This window comes from Bos taurus, chromosome 22 (assembly GCF_002263795.3).
Source record: "Bos taurus isolate L1 Dominette 01449 registration number 42190680 breed Hereford chromosome 22, ARS-UCD2.0, whole genome shotgun sequence".
NCBI classification, from domain to species: Eukaryota; Metazoa; Chordata; class Mammalia; order Artiodactyla; family Bovidae; genus Bos; species Bos taurus.
Window position 1 is genome coordinate 41,405,284 of NC_037349.1, and position 27,947 is coordinate 41,433,230.

Consider the following 27,947-nt stretch of genomic DNA (forward strand, 5'->3'; position numbering starts at 1 on the left):
GACTGACCTTTCTGAATTTCTCATTCCTTTTATTTAAACCAAATATTAAAGGCAAAAACTGTACCAGTGATACACTTGCCTGGTGAGATAATGAGGAAGCACCATCTCCGTAATTACCGTGTCAGTATCTCTGGAGGGACATGAAAGCTTGTCCTGTCCCTTTAACAGGACAAGTTGCTAATCCCCTTCACATTTTCCCCCCTTTGGATGGATAATATTTCATAAAAATTTTGGCTTTGTAAAATATTCCTAAAGGGAGGCTTAAGCAATAATGCACAGATTATGGAAATGATGCTCATTAAGTAGAGGGCGAGATTCTGGAGAGCCACAGAACTGCTTCAAAACATGTAACCTCCATTAGAGGCTTCATTTGAATGTTTATTCATGGAGCAGTAAACGTTTATTATTATACATTTTATTGAAACATAAATTAAAGAACTGTAATTATGTGTACAGCAAACAGTAAAGCAACGTGCATTTGTCATGAAATGAGTAAGACAAGGAAAAATGCCATCACTCTTTCATTTGCATCCAAATCCTTTATTGTGTACCTGACAGAAAGGCACCCAGAGGGAACAGCTCTGCAGATTGATGGTCTGATACGGTGTGGAAATAGAAAGTACATATTCTAGGTATGCTTGCTGGCGAATAATGCATCCTAGAATTAATTTGTGAAGGTCAGAAGGTATCCAAAGAAAGGGTGGGTTTCTGCTTCTCTCTTGAGGCAGTCACAGTGACTCTTATCACAGTTAATGCTGAACAAAGAATCTGTCCTCTTGACAGTCAGCTGGGTCCTGATTGTTTTCAGGATAAGCTATTTGCTTCAGACACTCAAGCATATTTGAGCAGTTTTTTAAAAGGAAGTTGGGAAGATAAGGTCTTCAAACTTACATTTTGATAAAAAGAAACTTTTCCATGGGGAAGAAAGGCATGTGCCATGCAGTCAGAATGGCTCTGCATAGACCACGGTCTTACATGTGCAGGAACTCCTAAGCAGAGGAAGAAGACCAGCGTGGTAAAGAGGATCTGAGTGTATGAGGTTACTTTTTTTCCCCTCTCCTTTCTTTCTTTTAAAGGAAGTGAACAGATTAAGAATATAGTCATCTCTCCACCCACCTGTCTGTCCATCCATCCATGCATCCATCCATTCATTTGTCCGTCCATCTGCTCATCTCCTTATCCTTCCAACAATTACATAATGTATTCTCAAAGCTAGGAATCTGGGAGGAGAGGAAAATAAATAATCAGAAGGAAAATATGGTAAAGACTCACCTAGAGGTCCAGATTAATGAAACAGAGAGAACTATAGTTCTGGATATTTTGTACTGAAAGCAGTTACTGAGATTGATACAAAGAATCACAGGAGCCCTGGAGAGTCTGAACATCACACAGAAGAGGTGGCATCTGAACTGGCCCTTAAAAAGCAAGAGGAAGATAGGAGAGAAAGGAGCTCCACATGGAGGGAAGACCAATTTCTAATTTTTTCTAGCAAGAATATGTAAATGCAACAGCTACAACGGTAGCTCATAAAACACAAGGATGACAAATCCTGAAATATTCTTGTAGCTCTTGAAAGTTGTTTTGCTGGAAACCTCATTAAGGTGCTTTCCCTGCAAGACAGCAAACAGAATCATTTTCACAGAGAACCTCTGACCTCCTGCCTGTGTGTGTCAATGTGAGTTTGTGCTAAGTCGCTTTCAGTCATGTCTGACTCTTAGCAACCCCATGAACTGTAGCCCACCAGGCTCCTCTGTCCGTGAAATTCTTCAAGCAAGAATAGTGTGGGTCAACAGGAAGACTCTTACCCTGGAAGGGTCTACCTGGATTCCACCTGTCTTGTTGCAGGAGCATAACCTAATGTTGTAGAAATGACCTGATTTGAAGAATATCATGGTTTTTCAGATCTTGGGAGAGTTGGTCAACTTTTTTAAGAGTGATAATTACAAGTTCTTTCTTTTTGTTAAATGGTTTTAAGAATTTGAAGCTATTATGCCACTTTGAAAATCAGTCATGAGACAGAAGATAATATGGAATGTTTTACAAGATTGACCTCAAGTTTGTAAGAGAACTAGTCTCTCATGGACCTCCTCACATTCGTGCTCAGAAGCCTGAGATGAGTAGTATTTGGGGTGCCTTCTGCTGGGCTGTGTGTTACTATACCACAGTGCCAATAGAAAATGTTGTATTTGGACTTTGGAGTTGAGAAAATCTATCCACTCTCCCTCCCAAGGCCTCCATTTCTTTATCTATAACTCCCTCCATTTTGCCTCATCTTTCAAGTGGAGATAAAACCAGTATTCTAATGCATAATGTTGTGTGTGTGTACTGAGTCACTTCGGTCATGTCCAACTCTTTGCAACCCCATGGAGAGAGGAGCCTGGTGGGCTACAGTCCATGGGATTTCCTGAGCAAGAATACTGGAGTGGGTAGCCATTTCCTCCTCCAGGGGATCTTCCCAACCCAGGGATCAAACTTGGGTCTCCTGCATTGGCAGGCTGATTCTTTACCATCTGAGCCACCAGGGAAGAAAATGCATAAGGTTATTGTGGATTATATGATATATATTGATAAAGGATATAGACTAATGCTGGCATATTCCAAAGATTCAGTACATTTTATTATTACTATATTATACAGAAGTAGTTTTGAAAATATTTTAGGCAACCTGCTTCTTCTCTCAGTCAGCAGCCTTGGTTCTGCAGGGACTTTTGCTAAGAAGATTCCATTCCAGGACATCACCAGCCCCAAAGCTTCTGTTTTCTTCCTGGCTGGATTCTTCCTTACTCGGTTGGGGGAGGCCTCACCTTCTACTGCTAAGCTTAAGGTCAGCATGAAAACACTACCAGCTCCTTAGTTCCAAAATAAATGTCCCTGGAAGTGCTTCTGCTCAAGGGCCTTACAGACACCTTGACACTGTCAACTCAGGGGTAGAAATAGTCATCTGTCAAAAGGCGTGGGCATATGATGGTCTCTGGTTGTGCTGGCAGGCTCCTTCCTGTAGCACATGCAGTTGCTGTCCCTGTCGTGAAATGCAGGAAACACACAGTGTTCCTGGTACCCCAGTTGTCCCAGTCAAGCTGAGAAATTTGAAGAAAAAGTAAAAGATAAAGAACAAATCCAGTTTCCAAAAAAAGAAAAATAAAACCCTGAGTTTGTCGAGACCCTGTGGAGTCTCGTGGCTTAACGATTGTGTTTTTCAGCCATACATCACTGGCGGTGTTCCAATTGTGAGATGTAATAATATATCATGAGAGGGATGGCGCTCCAATGATGTACGGGAGCAGTACATCATCTGAGCATCCCGCCTTTGATGATGCATGGCTCCAAACCACAATGAGAGTTTAAAGGAGCTTCTCCTGACTAGATAACTTTAAATTCCAAATTTTTTTTTTTTTTTTTTTACAAATTAAGGTTTTTTCAAGTCAAATAAAAGCAAGCTGATAAAATCTGATGCTGTAGAGAGCCAGAGGGTCACCGAACTCTGAAAACGTGGGTATGTGACTTTTCCTTTAGCTTTTAAGCTCATGAGGTGGAAATAATTGGCAGGCTCTTCCTCAATTCCTCCTCCACAAGAAGAGAAGCCCAGAGAACTGAACAAACATGAGCCAGTGTCAGTGCATGTATTTTGCCAATCAATTTCCCCCATCTTCCACACTGCAAGCAAGACTAGCTTTATCTTTATCACGAAGAGCTGGATCACTGGAGATGTTGCAATAGGCAGTGGGTAAACCCAGGAGAAGTTTGTTTTCTTTAAGACTTTCCTCCTCTGAAATGTAGAACAAATAGGACAGATAAAAAGTAGATCAACTTCCTTACCCACTGCTCACAAGTTCAAAACAGGACATAAGGGAAGAAAACAGCTTTTCTATCATTTGTCTTTGTAAAGCAAAAGAAGCACTGATTGCAAGTGAGAAGAAAAAGAAAAGGTGAGTGACATGTGGGCCACTGACCTTGAGCAGGAAACGGGACCTGTTGTCATGGTTCCATCCCCTCTCCTGCTGTAACAATATGTTTATAAGATGGTGATGTCACTTATGAGAATGTATCTGCTTTGTTTAAAAACCACTCACTTTTGGGAGCAAGGAAATCACTGACAATTAAGAAAGCAGGTGCTGAAAGGACTGGTCCTCCTCCTTTTTTTTTTTTTAACCCTACTCCAGTAAACAGAACAAAATGAGAAATCTCCCTACTCTTTGCATAATAGCCTCAAACAGGACCAGCGAGAGACAATTACATTTCAAGTGGCTTCTCCCATTTTCCTTTCCTAAGTGAATTAAGGAGAAGAGTGGTGGATGAGTTACTGCCACGTGAAGAGAAGCATCTGGGCATGACGCATTAACACAGGTGCCCTCCCTATTATCTTGCCTCTAGTTTTTTTCACTCCTCTGGCTTCCTCCAGGAGATTCTAAGTCTCAAATTATTATAGATTCTTGGCATCTTACTCCTACCCCTCCATGACTTCCAAAGGGCAGAACATCCTCTTTTCATCAAATAGAACCACTTACTGTCTCAAAAAGAAGTCCCAAGCGTATTTTCTCCTATTCTAGAGGCTTAAGTGTATAATCTACGTAATGTAAGCATTCAGCACAGATCTCCCCAAGATGTGCACTTAGGCAAGTGGATTATTTTTATATAAAGGCAGTGGAGACCTCGTGGGCTCAAGAGAGACCACTTCCCCTCCTTTAATTACCTAGAAGAATTTCATTTGGGGACTTCTCCCAGAAAAAGAGTTATTACCAGAGATAAATTTTATCTAAACGCCCGTTCTAGACGGCAAGGAAGACATCTAATTAGCAAACTTTGCTCTTCTTCCTATTGTCCTGTGGATGACCCTCCTGTCCTTGAAATTCTTGATCCCATCCCTTAGCTCATGATAGCACATGTACCTCATTTTACCTTTCTGTTGCTGAGCCTCTCGTATATCTGGGGTTCCCATAGGTACAGTAGTACATTTAATTTTCTTCTATTGATCTATCTGTCTTATGTCCAGTTAATTCTTAGACCAGTCAGAAGAACCTAGAAGGGTGGAAGAAAGTTTTCTTCCTCACTGAGAGTAGCACAGAAAATAAATGCATCACCCACTACTCTGAATGAGCAACTGTGCAGAGTTCTGTATATGCATTACCATATCCTCACCAAAATACTAAGATGTAGGAACTCCTACTGTCTCCCTTGTACTAGATGAGGAAAGTAAGGCTTACAGAGAGCAGGTACATTGTCAAAGGTCACCAAACTGGTCATGGTGGTGGGTCTCGATTCTAAGCCTGGTAGCATGCATCTTGGTGCTTAGTCTCTCGGTCATGTCTGAGTCTACAATCCTGTGGACTGTAGCCTGCCAGACTTTTCTGTCCATGGGATTCCCAGGCACGAATACTGAAGTAGGTAGTCATTCCCTTCTCCAGGGGATCTTCTAGATCCAGGGATCGAACCTGGGTCTCCTGCATTGCAAGTGGGTTCTTTACCACTGGTACCACCTGGGAAGCCCCTAAGCCAGGTTGAGAGGATATCAGATCCCAATTTATTTATGCTCTCATCCTTCCCACGTAAGCAACAATATCTGGGTGAGTGTATTCCCTGGTTTATTTGAAGAAGTCTGACTTTGCTGCTGCTGCTGCTGCTAAGTCACTTCAGTTGTGTCCGACTCTGTGCGACCCCATAGACAGCAGCCCACCAGGCTCCCCTGTCCCTGGGATTCTCCAGGCAAGAACACTGGAGTGGGTTGCCATTTCCTTCTCCAATGCATGAAAGTGAAAAGTGAAAGTGAAGTCGCTCAGTCGTGTCCAACTCTTAGTGACCCCATGGACTGCGGCCCATCAGGCTCCTCCGTCCATGGGATTTTCCAGGCAAGAGTGATGACACGGTTACACCCCAATAAACCCATTGTAAGTTGAAAATATCATTAAGGTGAAAATACATTTAATACACCCCTACAGAATATCATAGCTTAGTCAGCCTACCTTAAATATGCTCAGAACACTTACATTCAACTGCAGTTGGGAAGAATCATCTAACATAAAGCCTATTTTATAACAAAGTGTTAGTAGCTCATGGATCTTATTGAATACTATACTGAGAGAGAGAACCAGAATGGCTGTCTAGTACAGATGGTTGCCAATGTATGTACCTCTTGTTTCCCCTTGTGATCGAGTGGCTGCTGTGGGGAATGCCACTGCCCAGCGTCAGGAGAGAATATGGAACCACATATTGATTGCTAGCCCAGGAAAAGATCAAAGTGTGGTTTCTACTGAATGCTTATTGTACTCACACCATCATAAAGTTAGAGAATGGTAAGTAGAACCATTGAAAATCGGGGCCCATCTGTAGCCATAAACAGGCGAATGCAGTGATGAACAATGCCCCTTTCAGTCTCAGAAGTTCCCCTTTGGACAACAAACTGTATCATCCTTAACCAATAGTATGTTTCACATTGGGAAACCTGATTTCTACTGGTTTTAAGCAGTCTTATCTGCCTCTTTCTCCCCTCTAAGTGGGGAAACAAGGAAGGGAGGAAGGCAGTTTTGAAGGCATAGCCTTCACATTCTGGTCCTCTGCTTATTGACCATTTTAATGCATCTTCTTTGGAGAAATGCCTGTTCATCCTTTGCTCATTCTTTATAGTTGGGATTTGTGTCTTTACTCCTGAGTTGGAACAGTTATGTACAAGTTGTAGATAAAAGTCTCTTATCAGATGGATGATTTGCAGAATTTTTTTTTCTCTCATTCCATGGTTTACCTTTCACTTTCTTAACTGTATCCTTTGAAGCACAAAGTTTTAAATTTTGGTGATGTTCATCTTCTTCCAATTTTAAGGACCCCTATGATTACGCTGGGTTGTTGTTCAGTTGCTAAGTCATTTCCGACTCTTTGTAACCCCAGGGAAGGTAGCCTGCCATGCTCCCCTGTCCTCTGCTGTCTCATAGAGTTTGTTCATTACACGGGGTACAGATGGATAATTCAGGGTCATTCATACTCTACCTTGGTTTAGCATTGGTTGCAATGCTAATCCTTCTGCATCCATAATTCTCCTTTGCTATACAATTTAGTATATTCACCAGCCCTGGGGTTAGGATACTGAAGGGCCCACAGTCTGCCTCCCACAGCAGTTTTTGCTTTGATTCTTTAGAATCAGACTTGCCCTTCTGTGATTATTCATTGATTTGAGGGTGAGGTGTTCACACACTGAGGAGCAATTGGTGGAGATTGCTGGTCTCCAGTTATTAAGAAGGGTATCTCTCTGTCTCTAGTCTTGCCTGCCCTTTCCCCCACCATGATTTTATCCTTTATAACCAAATTAGAATGTATTCTGAAAAGGACAAAAAGCATCCGTGTGACTATACTAACCATCCTCAGGTGAGTATGGGGTAAACTAAATTCATTCAAAAGCATGGAAGAAGACACACAGGTTGTACGAAAGAGGCAGAACCTATAAAAATGTCATTAAGGTATTAATTATCAGGGAGAGCCTATATTTGGAGGAAAAGATAACAAAAAGGGCTTTTAAAGTTAAAATTTTCTCAAGCAGATGAGCCAGGAAAGGGTGGGTCTACTGTGTGGGGCAAACTATATACAGTTAATAGATTAGGGGCAGAAGACTTGATATTGACCAACTTGGCTAATCTATATTATACCTGGCATGGCTTTGAACTAGGAAGGTGTAAGGTGGAAGTGGAATTTAAGATGTAGCATCCTTGCTTTAAGTGATCTGAAGTCTCAGGGCAAAGGTAGGTTCCATCCCCCAGGGGATGCAAGTCTGAGAGAACTTAGAGATGTGATCAAAGACATGACTGAGAAGTCACAGAGTTGGCAGAGGCATCAAGAGCCCATGTTGAAGAGGGGTCCTTATATTTGGAATCAGGAGAGAGGGTGGCCTCCTGAGATAAGGTGTCACTTGTGGTAAGAGCAAATGTTCTGGCCTCTGATGACAGACTCAGAGTCAGATATCAGCTACTGGTCACTCCCTGCAGGGGTGTGACCTCCTTGCTTAACCCCTTTGGTCTACTTTGTCTCTTGGGAATGGAGATGCATTTATTAACAATCTCTGGGCAGCATTGTAAGGATTAATTAAAGTAATGATGTGAATCAACCCAGGGACTGGTATGTAGTGATCTTTCAATAAATATTAACAAAAAAATTACTACTACTAAGGATAATAATAATTGTAGAGACCTAAAGATTCAGGAAACTTAAACCTGTATTTCTTTCCTCCGCTACATCCACCGCCACTGATTTCTTTGCAAAACTCCTTTTCCTTAGAAAAGTCATCCATGCTTATTTATCTCCTTTTCTTCACCTTCTACTCTCTCTTAAACCCACTTCAGTTTTTTAAGTAACAACTTAATGGGAATAAAATTCACATACCATAAAATGCACTCTCTCTATACAGTTTCGTGTTTTTCTAGTATGTTCACAAAGTTGCGCAACCATCACGACTATGTAATTTCAGAACATACTCATCCTCCCCAAAACAAACGACATGTCTATTAGCAGTCACTCCCCATTCCCCATGACAGCTGCTAATTTTTTCTCTCTCTCTGCAAATGTGCCTGTTTCGGACATTTCATATAAACACAATGATACACTATCTGGCCTTTTGTGTCTGACTTCTTTCACTAGCATAACTCACTTAGTGAATTCTTTCCTGTAGCAGTACTTCATTCCTGTTTATGGCCAAATCATATTCCACTATCTGGCTATACCACATTTTGTTTATACATTCCCTACTTGCTGGACACTTGGGTTCTTTTCCCTGTTTGGCTATGATGAATAATACTACTATAAATATTCATGTACAAGTTTTTCTGTGGACATGTTTTCAGATCTTTGGGGTGGGTACTTAGGAGTGGAATCCTGAATCGTATGGTCACTCTATGTTTAATTTTTGTTGTTGTTCATTCACTAAGTCGTGTCCTACTCTTTGTGACCTCACAGACTTCAACACGCCAGGCTTACCTGTCCTTCACTATTCTTGAAATTTGCCCAAGTTAACTTTTTGAGGCAGTGCCAAAATATTTTCCAAAACAGTGGCATCATTTTACAGTCCCCAAAACAGCCTATGAATGTTCTAATTGTCCACATTCTCATAGACACTTGTTATTTTCTCTCTCTTTTTTTTTTGGTATTGCCATGCTGTTGACTGCTAAGTGATATCTCAGTGTGGTTTTATTTTCATTTCACTAATGGCTGGTGATATTGAACATCTTATGTGCTTTTTAGTTAAATTTTTATTTTACCAGTTTCATCGAAATCAACATAGGCTTTCAACAGTGCTGACTCTGTTGATTATATTCTCCATGAAACTCCTCCTTTCATCAATTTTGGAACTTACCCTCTCTTGATTGGCCTCATTCTTTGCTGTATCCTTAGTCTTAGTCCTACTACTTCTCTTCCCAGACTTCAAATGCTGAAGTGTTCCAGTTCTGTAGCTCTGCACACTCCATTTTTTGCATGACATTTATATCCCCCTGAAATTAAGTTGTATGTTTATTTACTTGTTTATTTTCTGCATCACCCATTGCAGTATAGTTCTAAGGAGGCAGTGACTTTATCTTGTTTATTACTATATCCCTGGTTTCTAGAATAACACCTGGTTCTACATAATTTTTGCATGAATAAATCTATTAAAAATGTAGACAGATGTTATCTGAATAAAGAACAGAGATCTCCATAATTAAATAAGCTTCTGGATTGCTAATTGGACAAATGTAACCGTGTGTCTTTTGGGTGCCTCTTCTGTGACAGTGTACTGGTGAGCATTGTGAAATTGTAGTTGACCATGAAAAATTTTTTGGTATGTAGTGCATCATAGATTTTTAAAAATACTCTTATACTGCAACATTTAATTAGAGGTTTTATAAGCACTTAGAAAAGTCAGTTGTGATCACCAAAGCTCAACATGAATTTACTAAGAACAAATTAGGTCAAATTATCCCTGTATGTGCTGCTTGTGGGGGCTTTATCAGAAGGCCATTCTATTGGAAGGCGATGGCAATGGTGTTCCTTCACAACAGCAAGGTTTTGAGCTGGCTTTATCATCACTTCCCTTTTCTGAGAAGTTGAGTGGGTTGTCAGGATCTTGTGATCAATCTGTCACTTAAGAATTTAAGTCAAGCCATCAGGCTGGGTTGAGATCTATGCCCTTGGGGGAAATCACCTGTATGGTGAGCTGTTTGCTTTCATCAATGTCACGGTGAATTTAAAGTGGTTACCAGTCATCAAGAGCGGCATTCCAAGACTGGGTGGTAACTGAGCCTATAGAGATAGCCCTGAACACTAAACCCAGGACAGCAAGGTAAAGGAACAGAGGTGTGGGGTGGGCCTGGACCCAGGAAGTTTCCCTAATGTAAGTTCACAACTACCTCTATGTCCTTGGCGAATGAAGATGGGCATATTCCTAAGGACAAGGCACAGAGGGTGACCAGTGAGAGGGAAGTCAGGCAAGCATTCAGGAATATGACTCCCAGAATGCAATAGGGCAGGCAAAGTAGTAAGTGACTCGGATGCCCATGTTAGCGTATTTTCAGGAGAGGAGGTCAAGAACCACATGGATAATCTGAACCAGTGGTTCTCAAGGTATGGCCCTGGACCAGCAACATTAATATCACTGGGAGTTTGTTCGAAATACAAAATTTAAGGGTCTAGTGATCCGTGTTTCACCAAGCCGCAGATGCATGCTCAGATTTGAAAACCACTAGTCCTAGCAACAGAAATAAGCTTTAGCAACAGGATAACTTTAATATTCCATTCAAGAAGCTTCATAAGTATATTCCCTTCTGGTATGGGAACCAACCCCTGAATGTGATTTCTACTCTATCTGCCAGTTAGAAAAATAATAAACATAACTAAAAAGTAAGAGTAATACTACTGCAGTTATGTGTGTTGAGTATCACTGCTGCTGCTGCTAAGTCACTTCAGTCGTGTCTGGCTCTGTGCGACCCCATAGACGGCAGCCCACCAGGCTCCCTCATCCCTGGGATTCTCCAGGCAAGAACACTGGAGTGGGTTGCCATTTCCTTCTCCAATGCATGAAAGTGAAAAGTGGAAGTGAAGTCGCTCAGTTGTGTCTGACTCTTAGCGACCCCATGGACTGCAGCCTACCAGGCTCCTCCGTCCATGGGATTTTCCAGGCAAGAGTACTGGAGTGGGGTGCCATTGCCTTCTCCAGTACTGAGTATTACCTATGTACTAAGCAGCAAGCTAAGGACATGGTTAGCTGATTTGGTCCCCTTAACAACTCTGTGCGGTTGAAATGGTTGCAGTCCCCATTATCTGTAATGGTACTGAGATTCCGGACTTATGAGGCAAGACCACACAAGCTAGTAAGTGGAAGTTCCAGAAGTTGCATTAGGCCCTTTGGCTGCAGAACACTGGTCTGGAATACCTGATTATTAGAAAGGCCAAGGTAGATGGTGGGTGGGTGGATAGATGGAAGAAAGGAAGGAAAGAAGGCAAGGAGGGCAGGAAGAAAGAAGTAGAGAAGGAAGGAAAGAGGAAAGAAGATGGAAAGGGTAGCTGCAGGCTTAGGAAGTAAAGATGGAATGAAGGGTAGGCTCTTTCCATGTACTATGGCATTTTTCCATTCTTGCTGTTAAGTCAACTAGCCCGTGTGCGTCAGTCAGTTTCAGTGTGGGCTTATCCAGCATTGGTTCTTTCTAAGAGTTTGGCTCCATGGATAGTCAGTGATAGGCTCCCCCCTGTTGTTTCTTCTCCCTGTCTCCCACTGCTCACCTTGTCTTTGTGACGTAGGCATGTGCTCGTCCCAGGAGCTAAGGAATCCGTAAATGGCTTTCTCATTAACTGGAGAATATTCTGGGAAAAACATGTGACTCTTTGGGGACCGTGTGCTCAGAGGCTGTTGTGAAGCTCCTCTCTGCTTCATTCACCTTGGACGGTCTTGCTCCCTGCCTCTGCTTTAATAGCGTATCATTTTCTCCTCCTCCTGCAGCAAAGCCACAGGGACGCTTAATCTCACAGTCTCCAGAGGCTGTTGGGAGGCTTGGAGCCTGATCGCTGTAATCAAGAAGGGGTGGGTATGATCAGAGACTGGGTCTGATTCTTTGTCTGCTTCTCCACATTTAGGCTTTTCCTTTTTGCATTCCTCCCCTTGGTTTGTAATAAAGGAGGGGACATAGCTCAAGGGCAGGCATGAGGTTTAACTTCAGTTGAAGTACAGTAGAGGCTATTTGGAAAATAAAACTTTCAAATGGCAAGTTAGCCTTGAAGGATATATTGAATTAGATATGCAGTGTGCTTTGATTCATGATCTCTGTATAATAGCATTGCTAAGTATATTACCTGGGTGCTTTAGTATACTAGAGAAATGGGCTGTTTAAAAGATTAACTTCACAGAATCAGTGTTAACATACTGATGAAGAATGTGGGAGTAAGAGCCAGATTGGTGGGCTTCCTGCGCTGACCCTACCACTTCCGGTGGGCCCTTGACCTCTCTGAGTATAGATGCTCTCATCTGTAAAATGAAGATCAAAGTAGAACTTTGTAGGGGGTTATTTAGATCATTAAATGAGACAAAAGCCAAGCACAGTGCTTTCTTACAGTAATTCAACACCTAATAAGTGAGAACTATTTACGTTACTATTATATGATTATTATTTGAAGTCCTGGCCCTGTAATTTGGTTCATAATCCTTTCTACTCTCGCTCATCTGCTCTTTGCTTATGCAGTTCTCTGTTAGCCAGTTCTCATTTCTCAGTTTCAGAGTCGCCATGGTCACCTTTGAAGACGTGCTGTCATTTCAAAGCACTGGCTAAATACAACCAAGACTGACAACTATGAATAATTCCACAGAGCCCCTAAAACACTGGCATTTCACTCAAACTCTCGTATATGCCACCACATTGTCCTGTCTTGTTTTTTTGCCTCTCTCCTCTCTGCAGATTTCAGATATGATTACTGGAGATGATAATCATCTTCCTCTGAAAAATAATCCAGCAGGAACCCATGTGGAGTAATTGGACTTCACGAGAGCATCGCTGTCAAGTCTCGAAATATATGAGGAAATAATCACATTTTATTCTTTCTTTTATTTTTCAGCATGTTCACGTCCACATTCTTCCAAGGAAGGCTGGAGACTTTCACAGGAATGACAGCATCTATGATGCGGTAGGTCTGCTCTCTCTGATCTTACTGTTTGATCACTGGTGCCATCAGAGTGATGAAATCAATCTGATGAATCAGGAACACTGGAGGTGTGGTCTTCAGTGATATTCTACCCAGTAAGACTTGGAAAGGGGCTGTAGAGGCCAAGAATGGCCACTGCAGAAACTGAAGGCAAATGAATTACAATGATTTTCTTTTTCAAATGAAATCTGGCAGAAGCCAGGTGTCCTTGTGATTTCTGCCCTGTCATTTACCAGGGCACTGGACATTTGTGTGGAGATACAGCGCAGAGGTTCCATAGGAGGTAATTTAGAGTGCCACCAATGGAAACCGAGCAGATTGATGTATGACTTTTTTTTTAGTTGAATACTACATTTAGTTTTAAAACCACTTTGAAATCCAGTTTGTCTTTCCTAATAGCATTTATTCAGAGTGGAACTTTGAATTGTGGCCAGCAGAAACTAGGTTGATTTGAACGATAATGTTGCAGGAAGGGTGACCCCTTCCAGGGCCTGAGAGTGTGCTCTTGTCTCACAAGCAGAAGTGAATTGTCCAAGGAAACACACAGGCTAAAAAGCAAGACACTTTACTGGGAAGAGGCGCCTAGTTGGAGAGCAGGAGGGCAAGGGAACCCAGGAGGACTGCTCTGCCACGTGACTCGCAGCCTCGGCTTTTATGGTGATGGGATTAGTTTCTGGGTTGTCTCTGGCCAATCATTCTGACTCAAGAGTCCCTTCCGAGTCCCTTACCCTCACCCTCACCCTAACCCTCACCCTAACCCTAACCCCAACCCCTAACCCTAACCCTTCTGGGTGGCCCACGCATGGCTCAGCCAAGATGGATTCCAGCCAGGAGGACTCTGGAAGGTTGGTAAGACATATGGACTGGCATCTCCTCTCTCCTTTGGACCTTTCCTGATTTCTTCGGGTTTATGGTGGTTTGTTAGTTCCAAGTCCCTAACCAGGACCTCCTGCTGTAAGGTAACCCATGCAAGTGACTCATTCATGTGTCTTCCTGGCCAGGGCAGGTGGCCTCAGTCAGTGTTTCACCCAACAATAAGAGGGTGACCCCTGTGTCATAAGCACTGAGCAGTTAACTTATTACTTCCCTTCAAAGATATAAGTGTGGCCCCAGTGTAGAGATGAACAGCAAGAGCCAGGAGATCTGCTCCTAGGACCACACCTACATGAGAACCTGGGTGTGTCTGTCTGTGCTACGTGAACTGTGCAGTCTGTAATAGATGTGTTGGTGTGAAGAAAAAAGAAATGATTTCAGTGTGACTATTTCTTCTAGCTAGGAAAGGGCACATATGTTCCCCACATGTAAGAGCTGATCAGATGGTAGTAGGGGCCTGGGGTGCTTAGTTGGGAAGGGTTCTGAGGCTGTTCTGGATGCATCTGCCATGGGTATCAAATATGAGAGAGGAGCCATTTATTTGACACTCCTGTTCTATCCCTTTGAGAATGATGTTTCAAACACATTTTATAATTTTAATTGTTTGTCATGGTACTCGACCTCTGTGATGATTCCCACCTGGTTTCCAGCAGTCAGAAACTTTTTTAATTTATAGGGATTTTTATGCATCTTTTAAAAATATATTTGTATTTATAAGGTTTCTTTGTAGTAACTATTAAAATGGCTACCCAAACCCTGAAAATTAAGATCAAGAGGTCAACAGTTAGTAATGGGACTTGTAAATCATTTATCTGGGAGTTGCTGAATTCTCTGAGGTGACAAGTGAGCATGTCTGGGGCATCTCTCACTGTCTCAGGTATCCTGTGTTTCCCAAGGGCTGCAGTCCACCTGTGTAGGGTAGACACAGTCTAATCACTGGTTCCTAAGTGCTGCTCTGTAGACCAATTGCTGCAAATCTCAGTTCTCAAGAGGTCCTATTCCCAGAAATACTGAACCAGTATATTACAGAGCCACATAAGAGTCAGTAATTGTGTGTGCATAAGAAAGTCCCCAGGAGATTCTGATGCATGGCTAGGCTTGGGAATGTGCTTTCCTCCCAAATGTATACTATCTCAAAGCTATGTCCTATAGTATTTTAAACTGAACTCATTTTCATTGGATGTGGAATGTATTTTGGGGGTTAGTAAGGGCTTAGTTTGAGTTGGAAGAAAATTAGAATTATGGAGTAATTATAAAAGAGATGCATTTTGAAAAAATCCAAGTACTGATCTTATTAGCATAAACTGAGGTTAATAAAATGTTGCCACGTACAGGCTATTTTAATGAATACATTAGCACATGATTTATATACAAGTGAATACTGCTAAAGTGGTATTAAAAGTACTTGAAAACACTGTTTTCTTAGACTGAACTGTCACCTTGAAATCTTGTTTGTATTCCAAATGTGCTTGTGACAAAAGCTGCAGGGCTACCTTTCAGCCCTGGTGGAGACACGGAGCCCAAGGTCAAGGTTGGCACGTGGCCTTTCTCTCCCCTCTCACACTTTTGCTCTCGTGCGCACCCTCTCCCGGGGTCTCCAGCCCCACAACACGTGTCCCTACCTCCTACCTATTAGGAGAAGCTTCTCAGGAGAGGTAATTGCTAAAAGAGTTTTTTTTTTTTTTTCCTCCCATTACTTGGTGAGTTATAAGTACCCAGTAAGGGAAACTGCTAAGAAACTTGAAGAGATTGAACTTTGGAGACAGCCAGAGTTAGGTTCCAATTCCAGTGCCACCTACTGCTTGTGTGACATTGGACAAGTCACTTAATCCCCTTGCCTTTAAAATGCAGATACATATAAAACATACTCTTCAAAATGTTGTTGCATGTAATATATGACGTGACTGCGGGGGTCCTCAGCCTCCAGACTGTAAACCTGTACCTCCTGTCAGATCAGAAGCAACATTAGATTAGAAATAAAGTGCACGACAAATGGAACATGCTTGAATCATCCGGAAACCATCCCCTCTACCCATGGTCTGTGGAAAAATGGCCTTCCATGAAATTGATCCCTGATGCTGAAAAGGTTGAGGACTGCATGAAAAGCTTACTGCAGAGACTGGTGCATACTAAGCATTTATTAGTAAGTAACTGTTTCTCTTCTTATTAATGCTATTAGTTTTGTTTTGTTTTTCAAAAAAACAAAAACAGCCACAGTGGGTCAATGGAGAACCTGGATTTGAAGCCAGGTTATTGGATGCCCCCACTGAGCACTTTTTTCAAGGGTCAGATATCCAATTTTCCCTCTGTTTTAAATCATGCATTTTGAGATTCATCTTCCTCTTTGTGCAAAAATACATCTCCAGTTTGAGCACATAATAAGATAATGTCTAGAAAGCAGCATGAGAAACATGAGGCATTACACAGGCGTTATTGGTACAAGACGTAACGGACATTAGACTGAGTGATCTTAATCAGGAGTGATGGAGCGATGAGGGGCAGCATTCTTTATCCTGGTGGGAGCACTAGCTCCAGATTATGCATCTCTCCATGAAACACAGCAAACAGGCTGCCTGGGAGGGCCGGGAGTGGAGTGGGGACAGCAGGAGACAGAGCTCCGTAAGGCGTAATTGTATCCCCACTGCTGCAGAAATAGAAGCTGATGCCTGCAGAAGCTCTGCATTACAAATGGGCTAGGAATGCTGTGTTCTCCCCAGGCGCTATTTGCAGAAGGATGGTGACAAATCGGAGAAGGTTCACAGAGAGGTGATGGGGATGACAGAGCCCGGAAACAGTTACCTGGGGAGTCACTGAAGGTGAAGATGTGTTGTCTGAAGAACATGTGTGGTTCGTAGAGGGAAGGCAGTGACAGGTTACCATTTCTAAATACCTGAAGGGCTGGCAGGTAGGAAAGGTATTGAAGCTGTTTTAAATGGTTCCAGAGAGCAGATCTGGAACTCTTAGGCGTCCAGGAGGCAGTCACCAGTTCCACAGAAGAGCAAGTCAAATTGATAGAAACTTCTAAACGCTTAGAGTGCCTTGCGAGGGCGTGAGCTTCCCATCACTGGACCTATGCAAGCATGGAGAGGATGGCTGTGTTTCTTCCGGACGACTTGTCAATCCAGTTCTTGGATGGGCCACATGGTTCTGTGACTCCTGTTTTTACCTATCTGGCTATTTCATCTTTAGGTTACATAAGTTCTGTAACAAATAGAGTTAGGGTTAGGGTTTTTGTTGTTAGTATTCCAGCATTTGGGTTACTTCCTAATAAAAAATAGTCTTTCTTCTTCAGTTCATGGAAATATAAGCAATAACTCTTCCTTGACTTGCATGCGATTACTTGAATGATTAATCTTCTTCCCAGCCTCCTTCCTGGTTTTCCTCTGGCTCTGCATTGCCTTTGATGTTCCACAGGCTTTGTTTGCCTCCTCATGTGTGTTTTATTTTGCTTGTGAAGAGTTTTTTAATGACAGGCTCTATTTTGCCTGCAACACATTTTTAATGAGCCCGGATGCTATTAGGCATGTCACTCACTCTCTGGGTCACAGCCACTGTTGGCCTCTTACCTGACTCGCCCCACTTGTTTTCACCTGCTTGGCCCTTGAAGGCATTTGAGTTTGCAATCTCTATGTCATGGCTCACGCTTCAAATATCACTAGTCCCCAGTATCCTCCATCCAGTCTGCATGCCACTTACCTGTAACACCTGCTTCACCTCCTTGCTCCCTTGTTTACAATGCCCTGGGCGAGTCCTTTCACGTCAACAGAGGGTCTGCCCACGTCCCCAGTTCCTCTCAGTCTCATTCTCTCTCACCACTTGCTTTTGTCAAATTCTTGTTCTTTGTATAGATTGTTTTCCTCACCTGTGACTTCTTCCGTTTTCTCTTCTCCTTCATTCGGCTCCCATATCTTCTACCAAATCCAAGTACGAATATAACTTCCTCCAAGAGTCCTTTTTACTGATCCTCCTGCACCTCATCTAAGATAGCTAATCCCCTCTCCCCTCTGTGGTAAGACTATTGTATTTCCATGCTTATTTCTTCATAACATCACACTCAAAATAACTTAGTGTGTTATTCACTGCCCACTTCCCCAACTGTGCTATCAAGCCATGAGAACAGGGACCTAATCTGATACAGAACAGGTAAATAAATACTTGTTAAATGAGTGAATACCTGAAAGAACAGGGCGTTGAAATAGAGAAACTTGAAATTCCCTACTAGTCCTTACATAATTTAAAAGAAGAGAACATCTTGCTTTTCAGAAGGTCAATTTATGAATTCATAGCTACATTAGTTGAGATTCTGACATGGCATTATCAGCCATCTGAGGTTAATGTAATGGAGCATTGATGGAATGAAGTCTGTAGACCAGAAATCAGTGTACACAGGGCTACAGATTGCGGCACATCAGAAGGGCTTGGTGAAGTCGTTATAAACTTGTCTGATTGCTAAGCAATGTCAAAGCTGATAAGAAACCCCCTCTCAAACCCAAACTTGCTTGTCTGTAACAAACACATATGTGGGATTTGCTGACAAAAAGCACTAAAGTTTCTCCTCCTTTCTTTCCAACCTTGATTATCGTTTCTGAGTTTATCTTCATCTGCTCTTCCTCCAGCTCTCTGTCCTGAGTTTTCCCTTTAGAATTTTGCTCAGTAATTTATACTCCTTATTTCAGAAGATTAGTCTGTCTTGTCTGCCTCAAAACAGTTCAAGCTCCATCCTTTCCAAGGCCAGACCTCTCGTAAAGCCCTGTCTTTGCAGTTCTCCATGCAGATCTTATTTATATGGTGCTCCTAGACCCTTTCTGGTTATTTAAATTTCCATGAAATACATGAGACTTTCTCTGAAGTCAGTGGACCCTCCATTATCTTGACAAGTTGATGAAGATTATGATAATGACATAAATGTGTCCTTGGATAAGAGATCATGTACAGCTACTGTGGGGAATGGAAACACCCCTTGCTTAATGCCATGCTACATCATCTCATTAACCCAGTAAGGCTTGCCCTAGCTGTGTCCCAAATAAGCAACTCTCATAACTGTATTGGACAATTCATTAAATGTTTATGGGTGACATTGAATGGTTGTGATTGTGCACTGTGTATAAAACCCATTACTGACTAAGCAAGTGACTATTATTAAAGCCAATGTGACTAGCAATCAGCAATTGGAAAAACTCAACCATGAATTTCATAGACAGAGCAACTGTGGGTTCAAGCATATCATGGGAAACAATTGCTTGGCTAAACACAATGCATGAACAAAATCAATTTGCTAAAATGCAGGTCATTTGGCCCTGAGAGCTGCAGAAAACTATTATATTGCTGATAATATTTATTGTTGAACTTGGATCTCTTTCACACACCATTTGACAATGGGCTCAAAGTCCATGGGTCCCCAGTTGACTCTCCAAAAGGGAAGGAAATGTTTCATTGAGACAGTTAATTAGCTTTTTTCCTCTGGGTTCAATGATGTCCTCATCATGCGTTTTGCGGTGTTGGAGAATTTCGGCTTGAAAACTTTGTTACCTGTTGGTTTTTTTTTTTTAATTAATTTATTTTTTTGGAGGCTAATTACTTTACAATATTGTATTGGTTCTGTCATACATTGACATGAATCCGCCATGGGTATACATGTGTTCCCCATCCTGAAACCCTCTCCCACCTCCCTCCCAATCCCATCCCTCTGGGTCATCTGAGTGCACCAGCCCCGAGCACCCTGTATCATGCATCGAACCTGGACTGGCTATTCGTTTCACATATGATAATATACATGTTTCAATGCCATTCTCCCAAATCATCCCACCCTCCCCCTCTCCCACAGAGTCCAAAAGACTGTTCTATATACATCTGTGTCTCTTTTGCTGTCTTGCAGACAGGGTTATCATTACCATCTTTCTAAATTCCATATATATGCGTTAGTATACTGTATTGGTGTTTTTCTCTCTGGCTTACTTCACTCTGTATAATAGGCTCCAGTTTCATCCACCTAATTAGAACTGATTCACATATATTCTTTTTAATGGCTGAGTAATACTCCATTGTGTATATGTACCACAGCTCTCTTATCCATTCGTCTGCTGATGGACATCTAGGTTGCTTCCATGTCCTGGCTATTATAAACAGTGCTGTGATTAACATTGAGGTACATATGTCTCTTTCAATTCTGATTTCCTCCGTGTGTATGCCCAGCAGTGGGATTGCTGAGTCATATGGCAGTTCTATTTCCAGTTTTTTAAGGAATCTCCACACTGTTCTCCATAGTGGCTGTACTAGTTTGCATTCCCACCAACAGTGTAAAATGGTTCCCTTTTCTCCACACCCTCTCCAGCGTTTATTACTTGTAAACTTCTGGATAGCAGCCATTCTGACTGGTGTGAAATGGTACCTCATTGTGGTTTTGATTTGCATTTCTCTAGTAATGAGTGCCAGTCCCAAAGAAAGGCAATGCTAAAGAATGCTCAAACTACCACACAATGGCACTCATCTCACATGCTAGTAAAATAATGCTCAAAATTCTCCAAGCCAGGCTTCAGCAATATGTGAACCATGAATTTCCAGATGTTCAAGCTGGTTTTGGAAAAGGCAGAGGAACCAGAGATCAAATTGCCAACATTCGCTGGATCATGGAAAAAGCAAGAGAGTTCCAGAAAAACATCTGTTTCTGCTTTATTGACTGTGCCAAAGCCTTTGACTGTGTGGATCACAATAAACTGTGGAAAATTCTGAAAGAGATGGGAATACCAGACCATTTGACCTGCCTCTTGAAAAACCTATATACAGGTCAGGAAGCAACAGTTAGAACTGGACATGGAACAACAGACTGGTTCCCAGTAGGAAAAGGAGTACGTCAAGGCTGTATATTGTCACCCTGTTTATTTAACTTATATGCAGAGTACGGCATGAGAAACGCTGGGCTGGAAGAAGCACAAGCTGGAATCAAGATCAATGGGAGAAATATCAATAACCTCAGATATGCAGATGACACCACCCTCATGGCAGAAAGTAAAGAGGAACTAAAGAGCCTCTTGATGAAAGTGAAGAGGAGAGTGAAAAAGTTGGCCTAAAGCTCAACATTCAGAAAACAAAAATCATGGCATCTGGTCCCATCACTTCATGGGAAATAGATGGGGAAACAGTGGAAACAGTGTCAGACTTTATTTTTCTGGGCTCCAAAATCACTGCAGATGGTGACTGCAGTCATGAAATTAAAAGACACTTACTCCTTGGAAGAAAAGTTATGACCAACCTAGATAGCATACTGAAAAGCAGAGACATTACTTTGCCAACAAAGGTCCATCTAGTCAAGGCTATGGTTTTTCCAGTGGTCATGTGTGGATGTGAGAATTGGACTGTGAAGAAAGCTGAACACCAAAGAATTGATGCTTTTGAACTGTGGTGTTGGAGAAGATTCCTGAGAGTCCCTGGGACAGCAAAGAGATCCAACCAGTCCATTCTAAAGGAGATCAGTCCTGGGTGTTCATTGGAAGGACTGATGCTAAAGCTGAAACTCCAGTACTTCGGCCACCTCATGTGAAGAGTTGACTCATTGGAAAAGACCCTAATGCTGGGAAGGATTGGGGGCAGGAGGAGAAGGGGATGACAGAGGATGAGATGGCTGGATGGCATCACCGACTCGATGGACATGAGTTTGAGTAAACTCCAGGAGTTGGTGATGGACAGGGAGGCCTGGCGTGCTGCGATTCATGGGGTCACAAAGAGTCGGACACAACTGAGCGACTGAACTGAACTGAATAATGAGTGATGTTGAGCATCTTTTCATGTGTTTGTTAGCCATCTGTATGTCTTCTGTGGAGAAATGTCTGTTTAGTTCTTTGGCCCATTTTTTGATTGGGTCATCTATTTTTCTGGAATTGAGCTGCAGGAGTTGCTTGTATATTTTTGAGATTAATTCTTTGTCAGTTGCTTCATTTGCTATTATTTTCTCCCATTCTGAAGGCTGTCTTTTCACCTGGCTTATAGTTTCCTTTGTTGTGCAAAAGCTTTTAATTTTAATTAGGTCCCATTTGTTTATTTTTGCTTTTATTTCCAATATTCTGGAAGGTGGGTCATAGAGGACCTTCTGTGATGTATGTCAGAGAGTGTTTTGCCTGTTTTCCTCTAGGAGTTTTATAGTTTCTGGCCTTATGTTTAGATCTTTAATCCATTTTGAGTTTATTTTTGTGTATGGTGTTAGAAAGTGTTCTAGTTTCATTTTTTACAAGTCGTTGACCAGTTTTCCCAGCACCACTTGTTAAGGATACGCCTTTGCCTCCTCTTCAGCTCATGAGAACTTTTAACTCAAAGAAGCTGGGTATGACATAACCAGCAAATAAATACATAATAGTGGTAATTGAATGATCTCAAATTCTCACTGAGTGGATCTCCGAGGGGTCTTTCGAAAGCTATTTTAATGATAAAAGATCTTGGTAGACATCTGGCTTACGCTTACCTGTATCAGATTATTACTGAGTTCAATCTATATGTCCTTTGGATTAGAGAAACACAGTTAGCAGAGTAGACTTTATCTGGTTAAAAATTATTTCCACCTATTTTTCCTAGTAGAGGTAAGAATTCAGGGAGGATGTAATTCAGATTATTCACATTTGGTGGAGTCTAAACATGTGGAATGTTGAGAAGCATGGAAGGGTATGATGGTGGGCTGGGGGCCTCCAGAGCAAATCATGGCATCACTGGTCACTTCAGAGGAGAAAAAGAAGGAAGAAGGCAGAAGAGTAGCTGACGATGAGAGGACAAGGGTCTGCAGGATGAGCTGAAAGGCAAACGATGCCACCTCTATGGTTTTTCCTAGAGTCAGTTTCCAAAGGACTGCTACCCTGGGGTTTTCCCAAAGCTGCTCTTCTCTCTCAGTTGAATATGCTCAGCTACATGTTAGTGAGAAATAAGCAAGAGAAAATGAGTTACATGTTAGTCTTTCCCTAGTACCAAGTAAAACCACTGCGTCAAACTGTCCTACGGCACCCTCCCTCCTTATTTCCTAAATAAGGCTTTGTGTGTGCCCTCCACTGGGAATGCTCTCTACAAACAGACACATTCCAGCAGAAACATATAAGGTACTTGCTAGTTAAGGTGGACGATATCTGCTGTAAGAAGTCTTGTTGCCAGGGTATCTTTCTGTCTGTCTTTTTCTCACAATTCTGTTCTTAGTTACTGTTAATTGTGTCAAACCTCAATTAATATCAAGACTTGAAGACTGAGACATCTTTGTGTTTTTTGTAGTCTTAATTAGGTTTGTAACCATAGTTCTTAGCATAGCAATCAATGAACAGTCTCTTACGAGGAGTGTCTGAAAAAGTTTTGATAACTTTGGAGCTCATGGCCCACTAAAGCCAACTATCAAGATCTCCCATAAGGGGACTCCCTGTTGGTTCAAGGGCTGAACCAACACTGGGGTTCCTTATTCCCAATGCAGGGAATCTGGTTTCAGTCCCTGATCAGGGAACTGGTTGCCACATGCCACAACCAAGATGTGAGACAGCCAAATAAATATATAAATACATATTTTTAATAAAGAAGTTTTTTTTTTAATATTTTTTTTAAATAAACGTCACCCATAAGAAATTTTTTCAAATCCATTTTACTTGGAGAGTTGAGAACACTCTCTGGGGATAGGAAAAAATTATAGGAGGAATAAGTGCTGAGCAGAAATGGATAAATACAGCAAGAAGAAGAAAGATATGGATTAAACGCTGACACATTTCTATCAATATAAATTACAACGGCCTCAAAGAGGAAAGCCCCTAAATATTTCGCTTGATCTCTCTTTTAAAGAAGAAAAGCAAAATAAGCAAGAATTAGGGTGGAAAGGAAGATAATAGCACCATTTTAAAGCCCCAAAGCATTTGAAAAGGCCTTTGCTGTTTTTCAGTTCTCATCTGTCATTCATTAAACGAAGAAAGATGAACTTATTCAAATAACCTTTATAAATCCCATTACCCCTTAGCTTGGAGCAGGGCTCAGTCTTTAAAACTATCGTGTCTTGTACACGAGCAGAGATGAACAATAGGCCTCTGAGTTGCCAGCTTCAGAGAATGGCACATAGAACCCTGGAAACATAGCCTGGCATTTGTAATTGCAGCTTGGGTGACCACAATGTGTGCTTTTGTTACTATCGGGTTACATCTATCTTCAGTGCCCCCAGTCTGAAATTTGCACGTTGCATTCTAAAGCAAGACTGCCCCGTATAGATAGACTATGAGTTACGTACACAATTAAAAATGATTAGTAGCCACATTTGCTGTTGTTCAGTTGCTAAGTTGTGTTTAACTCTATGTGACTCCATGGACTACAGCCGGCCAGGCCTCTCTGTCCTTCACTAACTCACGGGTTTGCTCAATTTCATGTCCATTGAGTCGGTGATGCCATCCAACCATCTCATCCTCTGCCACCCTCTTCTCCTGCCCTCAATCTTTTCCAGCATCAGGGTGTTTTCCAATGAGTTGGCTCTTTGCACCAGGTGGCCAAAGCATTGGAGCTTCAGCTTCAGCATCAGTCCTTCTAGTGAATATTCAGGGTTGATTTCCTTCAGGATTGACTGTTTTGATCTCCTTGCTGTCCAAGGGACTCTCAAGAGTCTACTCCAGCACCACAGTTCAGAAGCATCAGTTCTTTGGCTCTCGGCCTTCTTTATGGTCCAGCTCTCACATTAAAACAAGAGAAAAGAAATAGGTGAAATTAACTGTAATGATACAATTTTTAATCCAGTATAGCACAAATATTATCATTCAATATGTAACTAATATAAGCCATTGTTAGTGAGATAGTTGCACCTCTTTTTTGTTTAAGTTCTTGAAATCCAGTGTTTTTAGCTTTTCCAGCACAGCTCAACTCAGACTAGCTCCATGTGGTTAGTGTCTCCCAGACTGGGTGGTGCAGTTCCACAATTTATTCAATCCAGTTAGCCTCATTAGTTTTCATAAGGTGTGGTTTGATATAAAACCTCTCAATTTGTTCACCCTTATCCTCCACATCCAGAGGACAGTCATTTCTTTTCCCTGGTCTTGAAAATGATAACATAAGAATTATGTCATGTAATAATTGGGTTAGGTTCTATCATCCTTGATCAAGACTTTGTTGAAGTTTTAAAGGTTGAAAGGACCTCAAAGATAACCAAATGGATCCTGCTACACAAAGTTTATTTATTATTATTTTTTTATCTTTCTGCTAATAATATCATGAGGGATGCTCCAAGAACAATCCATGAATTTTGGAGGACCATTTAACCACTGTTTCTGAAGGTCATCACTTTTCTAAGGGTGGCCCAGTTAAACATTATTCAGATGGCTGAACTTTCCTGTTCCACTTTTGAAAAGAAACACATTGAATGGCTTTTTGAGTCAGTATCATCATCTAGGGGTTGAGACTGGGGCTCTGACTCCAGATCTCCTGGGGTTCATTCTCAACTCTGTGTTCTTGTACAAGTTGCCCAACTTTTCCTGTATCTCAATTCCCTCATCTGTAAGATGGGGAGTGTGATGAGGCTGCTGTGATAATTAAGTGTTATTACATGTAAAGCCCTAAAACAATGCCTGGTGGACAGTTAATGCTCAGTAAATATTAGCTTTGATAATGGTTGTAATTATTGATGTTATCATCATCATCACCCTGAGGGCATGTCGGAAGCATTCTAAGAAGCTGGTGGGAGTGATGAGGAGTCTCATGGGACAGATACCACCTTCGCTGGAGACCCCAGAGATTTTTGAAATCCAAAGAACCCCTTAAGGGGAGATCATACAGGTTCAGTGTCATTGCTTATGACTTTTATCACGCATGCCTGTGGGTGAGAAGCCTTCACAGACACAGCAGCTCAGTAATCTGTGAGTACATTAAATTTTTAAGCTGCCCCAAGTATGCAGCCCACACTCTCCAGACATTCAAACACAGTGAAGGACTCCTTTCCAAGAAGAAAATTCTGACTTAGGGTTTCATTCTGTCTTTCAACTTGCTTTAGATTTGTGGCAAGCAGTGCTTTATAGAGATTTTTATGACCCCACCCCCAACTTAAAAGAGCAAGTTGAAAGATGCCTAATTTTCTTTCTAATGAAAAATCTCGAAAAGGCTCCTACACATGCATAGGTCTAGATTCTATGCATTGGATCAATACAGTAATTTGTTACAAGTTCTTTAATAGTGAATTGCTATTTAAATCTCAATGTCTTTCATGTTCCTCATATTGGAATGGGGAGAAAAAAATCTAATAGATTTGGGCTAATGGATAGACAACAGATTAACAGTAATAAATGATTCTAGTTCTTCATCTTTGTTCCTAGGGAGAAGACTAATGAAAAATAATAATAGAATTAGTATTGTTATTTAATGAGGAGTCCACAGTGGATTGGAATCTATGCTGGGTGCTATGCATATATTACTTTAATCTTTATAAACCTTACTGGATAAGTATCATTAATACCATTATACGGAAGCTAAGTCTCACAGAGGGTGTTTGCCTTACCTTTTAGCCAGCTTGTGGCAAACTTGTTTATACTAAAATTTGTTTGACTACAAAGCCTTTGGTCTGAGGCAAATATTAACTTCCCTTTCATGGAAAACTCGAGGATAATGAAATAAGTGTTTTTCCTAGAGGCTCTACCTTCCAGTGCTAAACTTCGAACAATTTCCAGAACTGTTTTCAACTTTAGAGACATTTGCACATACATACACACACACATACGCCTCACATCCTAGCTTTGCACTCAACCCCAGAGGTCTTGACACATGACTGCTAATCAAGTATGCAAGATTTAAAATGTGAGCAATTGGCATTTTCCAGAATTAGACATTTTCTCTGCTTTTAGTATATAAGCCCCTAGCACCCATTTAGGAACTTTATTATAGTTTTTTTGTTTGTTTGTTTGTTTGCCTTTTTGTTTAACACGAAGAAGTCATTAACACACTCTAGCCAAGCTTCTACACTTTCCAAGGCCATCCTTTCTGAGTTGGTTTTGCACGCTGAACCTCTTAAATACTTTTGCATGCCTTATAATGTATTCATGTCATGGTAGCACACTAAAATATTTAAAAGGAAATTGTTGCCTTTTTTCACCCCCCTCAAAAAGAAACAGTCCTTGCTTACAACTCTCAATGGACCATAAATATTTTCTAGGCCAGCTGCCCCAGTACCTGTTGTGAATCCTTCTTACATTAGCAGTAACTAAGGAACTCATAGAATATTCCCTTTACACTGAAATGAAGCCTTGATCCAGCATCTTCTTTTTCCTTTCAAACAATTTTAGTTCTTCTTAGAAAACTCTTCAGGTATTAAAGAGAAATTTGCATGTTTGGGTCAAATTCATGTATGAACTTTGAGCTGGCTTCTCCAGTAGTTTTGACCATACCAGTTTGTTGCAGGAAGGGGAACCCCTTCCAGGGCCCAAGTATGGGCTCTTGTCTAACTTTCCGAAATGAATTGTCCGAGGAGACACATGTGCTGACAAAGCAAGAGACTTCATTGAGAAGGGGCACTTGGGCGAAGAGCAGCAGGGTAAGGGAGCCCAGGAGAACTGCTCTGCCACGTGGCTCACAGTCTCGGGCTTTATGATAATGGAGTTAATTTCTGGGTTACGTCTGGCCATCATCTTGCTTGGCCCGTAGTCTCACTCAGAGTCCTTCCTGGTGGCACGTGCATCTCTCAGCCAAGACGGACAGTGAGAAGGAGTCTGGAAAGTTGATGTCCTCCTCCTCCTCTTGGCCTCTCCTCAGTTCTCCCAGTTACTTTCAGTGGCAGCACCCTGTTCCTTACCAGGATCTCCTGCTGTTAGACACCTCAGGCAAGTGGGCCTGGCCAAGGTGGGTGGTTTCTATCAATAGTTCCCTAACACAGCCGCCCTCCACCTCCCATGGATCAGGCAGTAATGAGAGTGATGGGGAATGGCAGATGAAGCTGAGCTCGCTTGCCAGCCGCTCACCTCCTGCTGTGCAGC

At 41.7% G+C, this 27,947-nt stretch overlaps 1 protein-coding gene across 9 annotated transcripts in view; it reads left to right on the forward strand.

Moving 5' to 3' along the window:
• The window catches only part of FHIT (fragile histidine triad diadenosine triphosphatase), a 1,524,027-nt gene that overhangs the window by 1,298,254 nt on the left and 197,826 nt on the right, over nt 1-27,947 (forward strand). For all 9 annotated transcript variants that reach the window (XR_009492299.1, XR_009492298.1, NM_001040646.1 and 6 more), the window contains 1 exon segment: nt 13,048-13,116. Coding sequence is in view for 7 of the 9 variants with exons in the window: in NM_001040646.1 (NP_001035736.1) it covers nt 13,048-13,116 (69 nt within the window). In the remaining 2 variants the exon portion in view is untranslated.